This window comes from Agaricus bisporus (assembly GCF_000300575.1).
Source record: "Agaricus bisporus var. bisporus H97 unplaced genomic scaffold AGABI2scaffold_4, whole genome shotgun sequence".
In the NCBI taxonomy this organism is placed as follows: domain Eukaryota; kingdom Fungi; phylum Basidiomycota; class Agaricomycetes; order Agaricales; family Agaricaceae; genus Agaricus; species Agaricus bisporus.
In genome coordinates, this window is record NW_006267367.1 from 1,123,082 (window position 1) to 1,137,865 (window position 14,784).

A 14,784-nucleotide genomic window follows, 5' to 3' on the forward strand; every position below is an offset into this window, starting at 1 on the left:
TTATTACAGGGCATTGGACAAAACAGTTCGGAAAGAAATCCACTGTGACAGCAAAGAAGAAAGAAAGGTACAGATTACAGATGTAGCATGGTTATGCACTACCAAAAGCGTTCGAAAAGGAACGCAGTTGAAATAATATGTAGTGTAAGAATAGGTCGTATTATTCGGTCATAAATGTACGAGAGGGTGTGCATTAGCTCAGTTGTTAATCTTCACTTCGTGATTCGAGCGCGAGGTCCAACTGTCGTCAGGCGGAGGCATATTGGTGAGCGGCACAGATTGACGCTCAGGCGATATCGAGCCTACAGACGAACTGTCTGTTTCCAGCGGGGTCCCAGAAATAGTAGGTGTAGAAGTACCGGAGGATCGGATTGCGGCCTCTCCCAATTCTTTGCGCAATGCCTCCAATTCGCGCTCGAACCTGCAGTATAATTGAGCTTTGAGCAAAAAGAAGACGAAAAGGACTGACTTGCGACCGAAAACTTCAATGTAAAAGCCACCGCCATTCCAGACGCTTACAGCAAAGATTAGAATTAAAAAGCATCCGCTCCAGATTGAGCTGTTATACAATAACAGCACAGCAGGTAAAACGGTCAACACGGCATATACTGGGAGAAGCCATTAATAAACACCAACTCAGTGCTTTATTATACAAACTTACCTAGTTGACCACCGAGAAACCCCTTCTCGCGGTATGGAGGCGGAATCAAAGATAGGAACTTTCCGATAACACCTCGCTGGTCATTGAGCAGGTACGAGAATGAGGTCGTCCTTTGTCCCGACTCGATTTTGTGCCTACGGTCAACAAGAACGAATTTGTAGTAGAGTAGTTGCCAGCTGCAGTCTGAATTTTTTTTTTTAGCAATAAGAACAGCCGGCGAGTAAGACTGACATACATATTGCACCACTCAACAGCAAAGCACGAACAGGATCTAGGCGTGTTATCTTCAGTAGGGCAGGGAAGCGTTCACTCGCTCCAGGATAAAAGTGTCTGGAGATCAGATGGTAAAGTGTATGACAATGAGTAAGAAAAACCAGACTAACCTGATTACAGTAAAAGTGAAAGCGGGATAGATGTGAATAAATAATGAAGTCACTTTCTCCTGATCGTGGAAAACGAGGCTATTCCTCCAAGTGATGACGGCACTAGCAAGTGGGCCATGCGAAAGACAATAACAAGCGACGAAAAGGGCGGCATTGGAAGGGAGAAGCCAGATGTAAATGAAGTTGATGATGTTGACGTAGTAACAGAGGTCGAAGAGGAAGTAGTGCCAAGCTCGTTTCTTGTATGTGATAAAGCGGAGGGGGAGAAGATATAAGCTCATGGCCGTGTAGGCAACGTGGACCCATCTGTATGACATGTCTGTTAGTGACACATCGCACCTGGTACAGCGACAGGTACGCACTGTGGATGCATACCAAACATGAGCGCGGAGAAAAGAAGAGTCATGACACTGAAGAAGAACGAGACTTTCTCCCGTGTACGGACAACCTTTGCAGACTGCCATGAAGCAGCCAGCTTCGTCATGCGCTTGGAGATCTAGGAAGCCTCAAAATATGTGCAAGCGGAGTATTACGCGACGTACCTTGAGCTTGAAATTTTTGATTTCTCGCTCGAAGTTCTCTGCCAGTAAATCACCCGAAAGGTCCTTGATCTTGAAAGTCTCTTCGGCTTTGAGTTTGAGGCGGTCACCATGCCTTTGCAGATGGTGCTGGAGTTTGCGCTGAATGAGGTCTACATGGGAGTCGAAATATGTTTCTACGGTGTCTGCAGCAGTGTTAGCATAGCCGTAGTAGCCTCATAGAGTAGGATGAGAACAGACCGAATAGAGTGAATGCGCCAGGACCCTCTGAAGCTTCTTCGCGCACGAAGCGCTCGAAGGGCGCGCTGAAGTAGCCCTTGGTGCGCAGAGGCGAGGGCGGCCTGGACGACATGCTGGATTTGCACAAGTTGAGCTTGACCCACACAACAAGCAGTGTAATTGCTAAGTTGCTTACGTCATGGTCGCAGCCATCAATTGGGTACCTTCCTCTCGCTCCACCTTCGACGACCTCCAGAGCATTCTGACCCTCATCGTCAGGTTATGATAACGGATGAACGGAAGATAACAGTACAGCTGAATAGAATAAGGACGATGACGATGATACTTACGCAGGGCAGCCAAGCACGTGGATGGCCCGCGTATCACCTAAGTAACCGAGTAGTACTAGGGTGTAGTCTACAAACGTGGCGAGAGGGTGCATATACGTGGCGGGAAGTCCGTGCGTGTATTTATCCTCACAGTGAGTTCTGCTTTAGGACAATCCAAATGCGACTTGTGGCGATGGCTCGTATTGAGCCACTCGTGGCTGTCTAGCATTGAGATGAACACCACCCGAAGAAATCGAAAAAATACAACTTACGGAGATTTATCTCGTGGGAATCGATATATACACTCAGAAGTGCCGACCAAGCGGAAGGGGTGGGTTAAGACACCATCTTTGGTATCAAGAACAAGTCGGTAGGGCCCAGGGAACAGCCAAAGATCTCCATTTTTGTCGACACGCGCGACCGATCCAAGAGTCACTTTTAAAGTAAGTGTGGCTGAAGTCCCTCCCTGTATGTCATGTACCCGCGAGTATGCCACCAGGGACTTGATGGGATGTGGCCCAGGTCCACTATTGCCACTAAGGAATAACAAACCAACATAGTCCGAGGTGATATTTCCGGTGTTTCGAACGCATATCTCGAAAGTATCGAAGTGAGCAAGATCCAAGAACTTTGAGTGGCTGGCACGTATTAGTTCTTGAATGTCGTATTCTGCAGCAGGTTGTCTCTGCCACGAGAAGTCGAACGTGGTAAAGTGTAAACCATGCCCATATTCCAGGACTGGCGTCTTATACCATTTGTATGTTCTACCCGGATTGTGGGAACTAGGACGAAGCGACATATCCGTCATTCTGACTTGGTGAGTGTAATCTGCTGGGTATTGTGTAACCGGCAGACGACCCGCAGGTGCAGTGGCTCCAACAATAATATCAAAAATGGCCGTTCCACCACTCTGGCCAGGGTAACCTGCCCAAATTATTGCTTGAACCTGGACACCACGGCCTTGTCAATTCTAAGACCTTCCAAATTAACTCGAGTTGCTTACTTTTTCGTTCGCTAGGATTTCGGTGTCATCGACCTGACCACCCCCAAACTGCACCACGATGAGGGGTTTTCCGAGTGAAGCAAGGTCTTTCACCAGGTCTAGCTGATTGCCAGGCCATGAGATGCTGCTACGATCAAGGCCTTCTCTCTCAAGCGTATTGTCGATACCTCCAACAAAGACAACTACATCAGCCGCCCTAGCAGTGTTGATGGCTTCCGCAAAACCGGCAGAAGACGTGCCATTAACAATTGTCCCAGCGGCTGATACTACCTTGAATCCGACGTCTTGAGCACCTTGGAATGGACTAGTAATAAAGGGAGCATTTCCGAAGTAATTGCCTTGCATACTACTTGTCGCATTCGTGTATGGTCCGATAATAGCGATAGTTTTCCCGTCAGGTGCAAGGGGGAGTAAACCATCGTTTTTCAGGAGGACAAGTCCTTCGACGGCGGCTCGGCGGCTAAGAGCTTGGGCTTCTGGTGTATTGACATCAGACCAATCGAACTGCCGATAAGTCTGAGAGTGTGAAGGGTCAAAGTATCCGAGTCTAGCGCACATAGTAGTTAGGGTTCGTAAAGATAGGTCAGATTAGAAAAATGTACCTGATTAAAGATGTGTATTGCCTGATAAAAGCTCGGGTAAGATCATCTCTTGAAATTAACGACTGGTTTAAGGCTGCAGGCAAATGATCTGCAAAAGTACTGCCACAATCTATATCGGTACCAGCTTTCAGAGAAATAGCTGCCGCTTCAGCAAACGAGCGAGTAAAATTGTGGCTATCGAATATTTTGTCGAGGGCCCAACAATCGGATGTCACCCAGCGATCATCATCAAAGCCCCAGGCGTCCCTCAGTATGTCTTGAAGTAGGTAGGTACTCGCACATGCTGGAACCCCATTGACCGAGTTGTAACTGCACATGACGGATGCTGCTTTAGCATCACGTACACAACTCTGGAAAGGAGGAAGGTAATATTCGCTAAGGTCTTGTTGCGAAACTTGAGCATCAAAGTGGAAACGGTCGATCCCTTCCCAGTTCTCCAAATCATATGCGGCAAAGTGCTTACAATCTGCAGCGACTTTGATATAGGGCCAGGGATCAATGCCGCCTTGCAAGCCATCAACTAGGTGGTAGACGTACTGCGAGAGATGGAAGGGATCCTCTCCAGGCGTTTCTTGACCACGACCCCAACGAGGGTCCTTGAAAGGATTGATGTTGGGGGTAAAATAATTGAGACCAGCGCGACCAAAGTTATTGAAAGCTCGAGCTTCTGTGCTAACGACATTGGCAACGGCCTTGACGAGGTCGTCATCAAAAGCCGCACCGATAACGATTGGTTGGGGGAAGGACGTCGCTGAGCTAAAATCACCCGAGGGCGCAAATACCACACCAGGACTGTGTCCTACGCCATGCTACGGATATACATGGGTCATTAAGACGGGACGTCGCAGTAGAAGGATTCACTAGAGCTTCTGACCACCATTCATACGGAGGCAAGCCGAGTCTAGGTACTCCAGGTGATGCATTGTCACCATTTTGAATGAGTTCATCGTCAGTAAACATTTGTATTAGAGACTGAGCACGGGTGGCCGGATCTTTCGTCGAATCGCAGACAGGGGTGGACTTCAAGGGACCATTGGTGCAGTCAGGAAACGAAAAGGTCCCATGGGCGGGGAAGATAACCGCAGCGATAAAGAATATATGCCAGACAAGCCACTTCATAGGTACTCCTCGAGTCCTGGTCTAGATATTAAAGCTGGGAAGTTTGATGCCAGGCCTTTGGGAGCTTGGCTAGCTCTCACACAGCAGTCACGAGAGTATTTGACGAGATTCTGAGGTTAATCCTGACTGGGCCGGCTGCAATACTAGATCGCTTGTGGTAGGCCTTTTGCATAAGTGAGGCCACCAGAATGTAGAGAAGCTGGGAAGTTTGAACGTTATCAGCTAGGCTGAAGCCAGGTTACATAAGCATACAATACATAACTTAGCGTCGACTCGCCTTGGCTTGTTTCCAAAATGCTTGGGAAACTGGGTTCGACCGCTCTCTCCCTTGGTGGGATCTACCTGCTCACTCGCGCCTCTCTAGTACACATTGGCTTCGATGCCGTTCTCATTAGCGCTTTTCTCGCCGGACTGAAACGCACAACTGGCCTCACGTACGCACACGCATCTCGCAACTCAATCTGTCGACTCACACCATGATTCAGACCCGCTCTGGCCCAAGTCCCTAACAAGGACATCCGTCGTACGCGACCTGTATCTATCATTCTGACTTCTCACCCACGAACTATGTTTCAGAATTTCTGCGCAGCTACCTCGAATTCGGTCTGTTGTTTCTACCGTCGACTTTGCTTGCCATTCCCTCGTTCTCATTCTTACGTGTAGGCGAATACATCTTCGACTTTGCGGTTGTTATCTTCGGCGTACGTCCATTCGTGTGGCTCATGCTACTCGCAAACTCACGTCACCCCAGCGTTCACCCTTCTTCGAGAGACAGCGATGACCCCGTCCGACCTTCAGCTCCCTTATCCATTATTCCGCACTGAATCTTCCCGTCTCGTCCTCAAGAGTGTAACATATTCGTCATGAGCCTCTGCAAATACTATTCTGTTCTCAACCTAAAAAGTTGTATACAAAGAAATGAAGAACAATGGACCCCAAAGCAAAGTCCGCAAAAGCTCTGAATACAAAGGTGTTATCAATGTTACTGCAGCCATTGTTAGTTCAAGCAACGGACCTTTCTGGAGAGACGTCTTTGAATTCGCCTTGATTAACGGGATTGACTTGTGAACGCAAGGAAGCGGTTAACACGAATTGACCGACTGTGCTGGCAAAGCTAAAGATGTATTGAGCGTGAAATCATTGCAGATAGGGCCCATGGCAATACGCACCCCGCCAAGAAAGCATTAAAGGGGTAGTTTATGACCAAAACGCAGTACATGAATTGGATGATGCCAGATAGCATGAGGAATAGAAGGAACGAATCGACAAATTTGAGGCGGTCGGGGGTGTCCTCATTGTAAGCTTTCCATAGCGATTCAACAGGCGATCGTGCCTTTTCTTGAGCAGACTTGGGAGGCATTGGTAGTAGTGAGGAGCTGGCCCACCGCGTCCACGCTCACCGACGTGGCGAAAGCCCCAGCCAAACACAGCCAAATAATCGGCGCGTCGCGGTCCAAAAACTTTTCGCTTTAGCAGCTGTGCAGGTTGGTTGTATAGACGCGTCTACCCATGCAGCGACTTGGACTGCGACTTGCCTCAGCCTCGACGAGGGCTACTTCTTCTGTACCGCGTTTTGCAGCCTCGCACGGGACACGGAAGCTTCACGAGCGAAAGGTATTGACTTACCCGGTCGAAGAGGGGCTGGGCAGCTTTCTTCCGCCAGACGCGCTCAAAGTGCAACTCGAATGGCAAGATGGCTTGCTGGAAAGACTGAATGACGAGGTCGCTCGTATGTTGTCTTTTTGCTTTCTGGTCGCTCTCGTATTAAATTACTTGGTTATAGATACCGGTGAGGCTAGTTCCACGATCGTCCAAACGGTCATCAACCTCTCTGGTAATAAAAGCAAAATTCTTGCATTCAATTGCGCCAGCTTGGCTCTCAACAATGACTTCTTTCTCCAGAATCTTGTACGCCGTCTCTCGACTACTCTTTCCGTTTCTTCCTCATGCGTTCACAGAAACCCCCCTCTTCTCGCTATCCGACACACGAACACGAAATCGCATCAACCCTGATGTCACACATCCGTATACATCATGGCAGCATCCAACAGCTCCGTTCTGCCTTCTCCGCCTCTGCGCTTGGGACGTTCACCAATGGCTGGGTGTGGTTCGTTTCAGACCAAGAAGGCAAGACTTCCATGATCACTACCTATGGCCCAGGTACCCTCCTCGTTCGTTCGCGGATGGATATGGACTCTTCCCAACTTCTACCAGGCAATCCCAGATTGTCAGCCACTCCCTTCCCCTCCCCTTTACCTTCAACTCCTCCCGATGCTCCAGCATCCTCCGGTTTTTCCAGTGGTGATATGACACCAGCTTCCTTCCCTTCTCAGAGCTCAAACTCGGAAGCATCATTTATGAGTCACGCATCAGGTCTTTATACTACTACTAACAGCCTGCCTAAGCGGCCAAAACCCAGCGGCCTAGCCGTAGGAGACGTTCTTTATCCGCTTTTCTGTGTTCCCATGTATGAACATGCCTGGATGAGTGCTGGATATGGGGTTTGGGGTAAGGAGCGATGGCTGAAAGAATTTTGGTCGGTGTTGGACTGGCGAAAGGTGAACACTACTTATGAAAAGATTATGAGTAGCTTTCAGTCGGGTAGCTATTCCTAGAGTTATGACTGCCAGCCCCGCTTTCCAATCTCTTATTACTCATTGCTATACTTAATTACATCAGCCTATCAGCATTTACGACTTCTGCTTGAGAGCCTGTAATGCGCAAAGTGCGGCTGCGAAGCAGAGACAATCAGCACGCGAACACAGTTAAGTCGAAAAGAATGCTCGCCTCCGACTCCACTTCCATCTTTGGCCATGCCAATTTCAACTCGACCTTCGGCATCCTTGCCTACTAGATAACGTAACGACTCTCGTAGAATTGCCTCGAATCCGGGGTAGTTCTCAATAAGGCTTGAACAAAGTAGTCAGCGTCCGAACAAATGTCAAGTCAATAAAGGAAATCACCTTCCATCCACGCCCACAAGGATTTTCTCAGCGGCATCCTTAAGCTCTTGATGGCTTTCACCAGGCGCCACCGCGCGACCAGTCTGAATTAGCACAGCCGCAACAGCGACGCCACTCAAGTGAGCTGCCCTACGGGCAACGAGACCACAGAGCCAACGAATAATCTATTGTACAACACGAATCAGCAAATGGTGAATGGGCAAAAAAAAATGGAATTGAATGGAAATGTACCGCAGCATCTTTCAGTGACACTTGGTCTTCTTTCAAACCCAAATCCTTGACAATGGTTCCATGAACGGCCGTTAATCTTGCCTTGACACCCGCGGAATGCGCGTTATTGTCCAATTCAGTGAAGGGTAGATCAATAGTATCCGAACGGGTGTCCCCTCCTAACCAAGCAGACTCCACGGCGCTGATGAAGCTAGTGTCGATTCCATAATGTTTATTGATCACTGTAGTGGATTGCCCACTGAAAAGGAGCGGTTTTGGAGAGGAATCGATGAGAGCAGTGATGATACCACGCGCAATTTCGCCGAGGTACATTCCCGAAATGAATTTCTCGAATGCTTGATATTGAGGATTGATGCTCAGCCGATCGAGACTATTATCTGTTGGAGTAGATGGAAGATGCGACCTCTGAGAAACGGTTTTAGCTATTTTTTCCCCATCTCGAAAGTGTACCCCACAGAATTATTGAAGCCACCCCACTCAGTGTTGACAACCATGTAACCGCCCTTTGAGGCCGCTGCGCTCCCAGCAATCTTCTTGATTTTCGCTGTAAGCCGAATTGAATTTCGGCCCTCCTCTTTGAGGGCACACTCTACTCACCTACATCCTCGACGTATGCCCCATTGGTTCCCGTTCCGAAAATTGCTCCGAGAATACACCCTCCACATTGATATGCCCGAGATAGTAGAGCACCTACGGTCTGCTCTGTGTCAATTCGGATAACCCAGTGACGAATGAAGTATGACTCGCGTCATTCACGAGGGCAACACACTTGACGTTTATCTGCTTCCTATCAAAAGCGTCTTGAAGGAGCCTGACGACGTCATTGCCTATCGCGTTTCTTGCGGAGAAACCTTTTGTCCAGGTGAGGATTTTACCAGAATCCAAAGCGGTCTGTTCGACTGGAAAAGAGAAGGTAAGACCAAGGGGAATAACGTTATTAGTATTCGTATCGGATGCCGCCTCTGTAGTCAGGAATGCATCAACGGAGTCGGCCAGATAATCTAAAGAGAATCAACCATCACGGATGGAGGGTATACAAATCAATACGATCATTCCGAGGTAGGATTTATTGAATACATACCGAAGAGAGCCGTTGCCTCCCCAGTTTTGAGTGCCTCCGTTACTTTGTATTTCTGCTGATGCAAAGAAAAGGTCTTGTCACCATTGAGGATGACTTCACAGACACGACTTTCAAAACCAGGTTCAGGTGCATAATATAAGGGAGGGGATGTGCTCACAGGTTGGTTCCACCAAGGTCAAGAGCTAAGAATATTCTAAATCCGTTTTAAACTTCGACAGAGACTCGCATGTGGGATATGCGTACCCTTTCTCCGTCCCATTTGGGACTCCGGTGACGAAGGTAGGTCTATATCGATTTGAGATGAATATCAAAAGAGATACAGGTTGCGTACATCATAGCCATATCATGACCATAGTTCTCGAGTCCGAGCTTGAACTCTTGAAGAAAGGTTCTAGTAAGGTCTACGAGCTGAGCGTTGCTTAGCTGAAACTGGGCATTGATTTGCTCGTAGACTGCTTGAGGCGATTGATGCGAGAAGGCAGTAGTGGAAGCCATAGCAAAGAAGAGACAAGATTGTCACCCGGGCTAGGCGAGTGCGGTCCATCTTTTGATCAGACGCTCTCTCCACTCGGATTCTGGATCTCGTTTAGATAATCAGTACCACCAGCATCATGATCAATATCTTCTTCTGTCATCCACTGTCCATATCGATGATTAGCCTCCCCGTTAAAAACCAGCGCATATATATTAATTAACCTTTCTCAGCTGTTCCAAAACACCGGTGCCATTGAAATTCCACCCTATAGGAAGGAAGACAACGCGCACGCCTCGTATTGTGGAACCACCAAGCATATGAGGGCTTGTATTTTTGCTTCTGATCTACTACCTTCTTAAGAAGTCGCAGATAGCCTTTCCGATGTTCTTCCGATTACTCTGACGAGAAGTCGACAATCGGCAACACGGAACGACTTTCAACGAATGGGATTTTGCTTTCCTCGAATTCATATGGTTATCGCACTTTGCGCGCCCGTTCCGGTGTTACTCGACAAAAAACGAACTTCTGCACCCGTACGTTTCGACTTTCGCTGGACCCTTGAGTTACCCCTTATCACCAACAGCGGCTCTCCTTGTTCTTATATTGAGGAAGATTGGACTGGTGCAAACCTTGATTATTGGGCCGACACTTTTTCAATCTTGATGATTCTTCCGTATAATTTCTTCTAGTGAGAGTACATTCGTGCGTTTGCATTCATCGACCCTACCATGCACTGTCCGAATCAAGATTTGGTGTAAACAATAAATTCGCTGGGGAGAAAATAAAGGTTTACTTGCCTTCTATTGGATGTAACCGTTTGATATTTTTATCTGTAGAACCAGAAAAAAAAAACGAATCCATGTGTCTCTGCCATCGAACGAGTTATACGAGTTATACTCGCTTGTAATTCACCTGAAGCGACCTAAATGAACGTTTCTTCAGTAGTGTCGTCACGGCTACTGATGCTGGTGGTGTGTCAAAATCCATCCTCTCAACCATGACGTTCAAAGCCAGGTTGCTATGACGTTCAAAGCTAATTTCCGTCCCCTTGGCTTGAGGGCGTGCGTGATAAATGTATGAGAATGCGTCATACTACGCACACTCAGCACGCATCTACCTATGTTGGGTTCATGTCCAGACGAAACTTTAATAAACTCTATGATTACTCCAAATGAATGAATATGCAGGGTGCGGCGGTCGAGAGTAAATAGAGTCCAGTGAAAGCTGGTTCTATGGGGTAGTAGTTTAATTACATGAGGTTGAGATCGCCAAACTTCTCCTTGTAACCTAGAAGCAAAGTCGCGGAGCAAAGTCAATGGAATGGTTTATAGCAAACAGTCCCATACTTACCTGGCACTGTCCATTTACCCTTCTTGAGCATAGTTTCAACAGCCTCAACAATACGTGGGTGAGCCCGCCCGACGTCCTCAGTCTTAAGATCGACAATGAGCAGACAAAACTGATACATGAGGTGGGAACGTACCGTGAGCTCATCGAATGGCCGAGCATCCTCGATGTTGGCAAGTGTAGCCTGGAGTTCTTTCAACTCTACATCAATTTTAGCCTCCGTTTCCTGAGCTTTGGCAACCTGACCGCGATAGACACGCGTTATTTCTGATTATTGGATTATAGATTGACATGAACTCACGGCTTTGGTTTCAAATGCTTCAATCGCCTTGACTTGCGCGTTTACGTCGTAAGTCACAGGCTTGAAGTCTTTGAGGAGCTTTTCTGCTTCATCGACAATGGCCTTATTCTTTAGGATTGTGCGATAATGAGCGAAGTCGACAGTGGTGGGTTGGGATGCATATTGGGCATTGAGACGTTGAGCATCTCCGTGCCTTTTCCTGAAGGCTTGCAGCGACGCAATAGTTTCTGTGAAAAAAAAAGTATAACCATGTGCATGTAATTTTCAAAGTGTGTCACAATTCACGTACCTTTCCCAAGACCAAGAGAAGAATAGATGCGGGCGAAATCCTATGACGGGGGGAACCGTAAGGTGTCTTTACCAGCATGTATGAAGTCATATAAACACGTACAACCGCGGCGGAAGCAGCTTTTTGTGTTGCCATTGCTATCAAGTCGTGTCAGGATGATGAAGTTAATGAGCAATGACAAAAAGGCGTACTCAAGGACTGTGGAGGGGAAGGTAATTCTTGGGATGAGTTCGTGCCGGCAAGTTCCGACGACTTTGCTCCTGCGGCCGCCGAATGCCGAATGGGTCACGTTCCGCTAACTATGCAATCTCGTTTTCTCTCACCACTGATACCAGAAGCCCCATCCCGTGAACACATTTGAATATCCTTCATCAAACTCATGTTTCAAGGGTTCAACATTATCCACTTGGCCTGTTTGGAAGAGTCATAGCCCGGGTCTATATAAGTATCAAACACACTCACATTCTGCACCGCAATTGTTGGCTTTTCTCCACAATCATTCGACCCAACCGAAGCTCTTTCGCCTGATAATCAAGTAATCCTCGTTTGATATCAACAACTTGTGCTATCACCGATTTCTGACTGTTTCGCAAGTTATCAGATTGGGTTCTGTGGTTCGAAAGATGATCTTTGGATTATTGATTGTGGCACTGCTCTTCGTCGTCTATCGATATCACATCTGGGCACGCATACGCCAACACGCAAGCCGTACGAGGCAAACACCGGAATGTGAACAATCAAAGAATAGTCCCAAAGGCGAACAGTCAAAGTTTACTGCCAAGACTGAACGACCATACGGCGGTAGGTTGACATAAGGTTTACTTGTCTCCGGCCTCATGTTTGTCTAATATTATCTGGATATTTTTGTGAAATAGCTTGGACACCAGTACCATTCCGTTATCCAAAAATCGATGCCTGGCCGCACGAATTATCCGAAACGAAGCCAATCCCATACAGGCCGTTTAAATGGGACACTTATCAGTAAGTTGAAGGATTGTGTTCGTTATCTTTTCCACTTAATGATATTAGTGTGACTATGGGAATCCGCAATATGATCTGGAGTGACTGGATAGAAGTGCGTCGCGTCAATGACCGTATCTCGGTAATTAACCTGATGGAGTCAATATAGCTTGACGATCAGTATCGGAATTATCAAGAGATACGAGCACGCCGAATTGAAACCCAAGGTCATGGCGTCCTTCGGGTTCTTGATGATACGCCCACCTGTAAAGGTGGAAGGTTAGCTGGTAGGTGGAAATGATAAATTATAACCTTTGATTGAATATACGCAAAATGACAGTCATCGAGCTTGTTCATGAGCTTGCCGAATATTTGAGCCGTCGATATCCGACGACCTTCCGCGTGTCACGGCACCCCGAGTCGAACACTGAATATAACTGGGGCTGGGAGGGATTGCCTCCGATAAAGACCATCACCGTGGTCCCCTTGGAAGAGACACACGAGCTACCGCTGTCGCTCCATGAAGGAGACGGCGTTGCTGAAAAAGCGATGATCATCTGCGCACTTTTGTAAGGAAATGTTCATTCTTACGCGTGAAAAGGCTCTTTGACAGATCCGTCTTATCATCTCAGGATACAAGATGATTTGGCTGTGATGGTCGAAGGTAGATTGTGATTTGTTTGCAGAACTTTCATTTCCTCACTCAGGGCAGGGACTGATGGAAGATACTATTTCCAAGCAGGAGCTATATGCGTTCCAGGTTGGCATTGCCTTATCTTACGCTCAGGTCTAGCCAGAGTTCATGCAGCACACAGGTTTTTGGAGGATGCGTGACAAAATTGGCATGCCTTTGGACGAGATTCACATCTCGGGTGACGTCCCGCTATGTACGTGACATCCTGCTCTATGACTGTGGTGGATTTTTTTCTCCTTTGGGTCGATTTCTTCCCAATTTGAACACGGACACCGTCGCCCGTGGGGCCGTGATGCACCCAGGGGGGCGGAGTACCTGAACGGTGTTGGCATCAAAGAGAAGATGCCAGCGTAAATGATGAAGAGCAACTTGCTATGCAAGAGCTCTTTTTCGGCGTATACCTTCGGCGCCTGTGTGCCTGTATGTTGTGTTATATGAGGACCTATACAGCAGTGAACTGCCACAATCTAATCAACATCAAGTTGTGTTGATTGATGGAGACTTTTTTGTTAATGAAGATTGGCGAACTGACGAGCATTGATGGATCAGACCGGTCAAAACTGCATGCAAGCATGGAACGATTCTTTCGACGAATGCCGGTGGAGAAGCCGGTGGCACGGAATAACTACTTTTTACAAACGATACGGCCATTGGAAGAACGGAAGGGCCGAGAAGACGCAGAAGAATTGGCATGGTCAGAAAGCACCAACGGGCTCGAGAGAGAATTTCAAAGCGGCGGGCGATTTAGCCACAAGTTGAAACCAACGACAGAAACATTGCGTTTGCGATCGGAACGTCAAACGCTTCGAAGGCTACCGATAAGCGGGGCAATTGTATTTACGATCCGAACTTATATGACACCAATAGAAGAGCTGGGACGAGAGAGAGGGGTGCCTGGACGGCTGGCGAGTTCGATGCGGAGTTGGCCGACAGAGGTGGGAGAATACAAGGGGAAAGAGAGAGGAGAGTGGTATGAGGCCGTGTTGGCGTACATGGATGAATGCCACCGAGAACAGGTTGATCGGGGTGAAGCTGCGAGGCCGGGGCAGGGCGATTATCCGTATTGATATGTACTGTACTAGTGATTGCGTCTGAAAAGGGAAGAGTGGAAATTGGCGTGGGAAACAACGATGAGGGAGCGAGAGGCTCCCTGTGGAAAGGCGTGGCCGGGGACAGTATGAAAAGGGCACAACAGAGGCAAACAGCTGACGGAGGAATATAACGTGGCTACGTCAGCGTCGTCATCTTGTCTGGGATCCCCAACTGCGTCACACGCTGTCACTGAGTCACTGCTCGCCTCTGCGTCGTTCGTCATCGTCGTCATCGCCTATGTCTCCGAAAAGCCCATCCAGGTCTCCGCCCCCGGACCCTTCTCGCCCCCAGCCCCAGCCCCGCCACACCCGCACCGACTTCAACCTCGAGCACAACCCCTTTGAGCAGTCTTTTCGCTCGTCTTCCAACGTCCGCAATTCGTCCCCGCCCCGCGACTCTGCCCAGCCCGCCGCCGACTCCAACGACGCACCCCCCAGCGACCCCGAGCGTTCCAAGTCCCGCTCCTCCGACGATCCCGCCACCCACCGCAGCCAGT

General features: G+C 48.2%; 6 protein-coding genes across 6 annotated transcripts; 1 reads left to right on the forward strand and 5 right to left on the reverse strand.

Annotated features, from left to right (window-relative positions):
• Positions 1-198: 198 nt before the first annotated feature.
• On the reverse strand, positions 199-1,935 carry AGABI2DRAFT_68552 (hypothetical protein; the record flags this gene model as incomplete). The annotated part of the gene is made up of 8 exons (XM_006460081.1): positions 199-421; positions 470-608; positions 662-844; positions 897-991; positions 1,045-1,350; positions 1,407-1,540; positions 1,587-1,768; positions 1,824-1,935. The coding sequence occupies 8 exons, from the start codon at positions 1,933-1,935 to the stop codon at positions 199-201; spliced, it is 1,374 nt and encodes a 457-aa protein (XP_006460144.1).
• A 464-nt stretch (positions 1,936-2,399) lies between these two features.
• AGABI2DRAFT_67675 (hypothetical protein) lies at positions 2,400-4,855 on the reverse strand (the record flags this gene model as incomplete). The annotated part of the gene is made up of 4 exons (XM_006460082.1): positions 2,400-3,077; positions 3,135-3,681; positions 3,737-4,545; positions 4,598-4,855. The coding sequence occupies 4 exons, from the start codon at positions 4,853-4,855 to the stop codon at positions 2,400-2,402; spliced, it is 2,292 nt and encodes a 763-aa protein (XP_006460145.1).
• Positions 4,856-5,483: 628 nt separating this feature from the next.
• On the reverse strand, positions 5,484-6,281 carry AGABI2DRAFT_202912 (hypothetical protein). Its single transcript, XM_006460083.1, has 3 exons — positions 6,025-6,281; positions 5,871-5,969; positions 5,484-5,813 (listed from the first exon to the last, which is right to left on the reverse strand). The coding sequence occupies exons 1-3, from the start codon at positions 6,213-6,215 to the stop codon at positions 5,747-5,749; spliced, it is 357 nt and encodes a 118-aa protein (XP_006460146.1). The 5' UTR covers positions 6,216-6,281; the 3' UTR covers positions 5,484-5,746.
• A 433-nt stretch (positions 6,282-6,714) lies between these two features.
• AGABI2DRAFT_184646 (hypothetical protein) lies at positions 6,715-9,625 on the reverse strand (the record flags this gene model as incomplete). The annotated part of the gene is made up of 12 exons (XM_006460084.1): positions 6,715-6,758; positions 6,818-7,586; positions 7,643-7,764; positions 7,819-7,982; positions 8,050-8,454; positions 8,505-8,593; positions 8,647-8,746; positions 8,797-9,050; positions 9,131-9,237; positions 9,288-9,323; positions 9,374-9,415; positions 9,462-9,625. 11 exons carry the CDS (start codon positions 9,623-9,625, stop codon positions 7,546-7,548), a joined length of 1,524 nt encoding a protein of 507 aa, XP_006460147.1. The 3' UTR covers positions 6,715-6,758; positions 6,818-7,545.
• Positions 9,626-10,678: 1,053 nt separating this feature from the next.
• ATP7 (ATP7 subunit D of the stator stalk of mitochondrial F1F0 ATP synthase) lies at positions 10,679-11,764 on the reverse strand. Its single transcript, XM_006460085.1, has 7 exons — positions 11,734-11,764; positions 11,645-11,679; positions 11,543-11,582; positions 11,254-11,480; positions 11,089-11,193; positions 10,956-11,037; positions 10,679-10,892 (listed from the first exon to the last, which is right to left on the reverse strand). The coding sequence occupies exons 2-7, from the start codon at positions 11,675-11,677 to the stop codon at positions 10,855-10,857; spliced, it is 525 nt and encodes a 174-aa protein (XP_006460148.1). The 5' UTR covers positions 11,678-11,679; positions 11,734-11,764; the 3' UTR covers positions 10,679-10,854.
• Positions 11,765-12,285: 521 nt separating this feature from the next.
• Positions 12,286-14,758, forward strand: AGABI2DRAFT_191916 (hypothetical protein). The gene is made up of 10 exons (XM_006460086.1): positions 12,286-12,343; positions 12,418-12,523; positions 12,572-12,617; positions 12,672-12,789; positions 12,843-13,071; positions 13,135-13,166; positions 13,215-13,262; positions 13,318-13,389; positions 13,746-14,331; positions 14,352-14,758. Exons 3-9 carry the CDS (start codon positions 12,579-12,581, stop codon positions 14,261-14,263), a joined length of 1,056 nt encoding a protein of 351 aa, XP_006460149.1. The 5' UTR covers positions 12,286-12,343; positions 12,418-12,523; positions 12,572-12,578; the 3' UTR covers positions 14,264-14,331; positions 14,352-14,758.
• The last annotated feature ends 26 nt before the right edge of the window (positions 14,759-14,784 follow it).

Coding starts and splice junctions, on each gene's coding strand:
- AGABI2DRAFT_202912 (XM_006460083.1), bottom strand. CDS start 6,215: ATGCCTCCCAAGTCTGCTCAAGAAAAGGCACGATCGCCTGTTGAATCG. Junction 5,970..6,024: donor TTTAATGCTTTCTTGGCGGG/GTGCGTATTGCC, acceptor ATACATCTTTAG/CTTTGCCAGCACAGTCGGTC. Junction 5,814..5,870: donor AAAGACGTCTCTCCAGAAAG/GTCCGTTGCTTG, acceptor CTTTGTATTCAG/AGCTTTTGCGGACTTTGCTT.
- ATP7 (XM_006460085.1), bottom strand. CDS start 11,677: ATGGCAACACAAAAAGCTGCTTCCGCCGCGGTT. Junction 11,481..11,542: donor TTCTCTTGGTCTTGGGAAAG/GTACGTGAATTG, acceptor TTTTTTTCACAG/AAACTATTGCGTCGCTGCAA. Junction 11,038..11,088: donor GGCCATTCGATGAGCTCACG/GTACGTTCCCAC, acceptor GTCGATCTTAAG/ACTGAGGACGTCGGGCGGGC.
- AGABI2DRAFT_191916 (XM_006460086.1), top strand. CDS start 12,579: ATGGGAATCCGCAATATGATCTGGAGTGACTGGATAGAA. Junction 13,072..13,134: donor ATGATCATCTGCGCACTTTT/GTAAGGAAATGT, acceptor TTATCATCTCAG/GATACAAGATGATTTGGCTG. Junction 13,167..13,214: donor TTTGGCTGTGATGGTCGAAG/GTAGATTGTGAT, acceptor CACTCAGGGCAG/GGACTGATGGAAGATACTAT.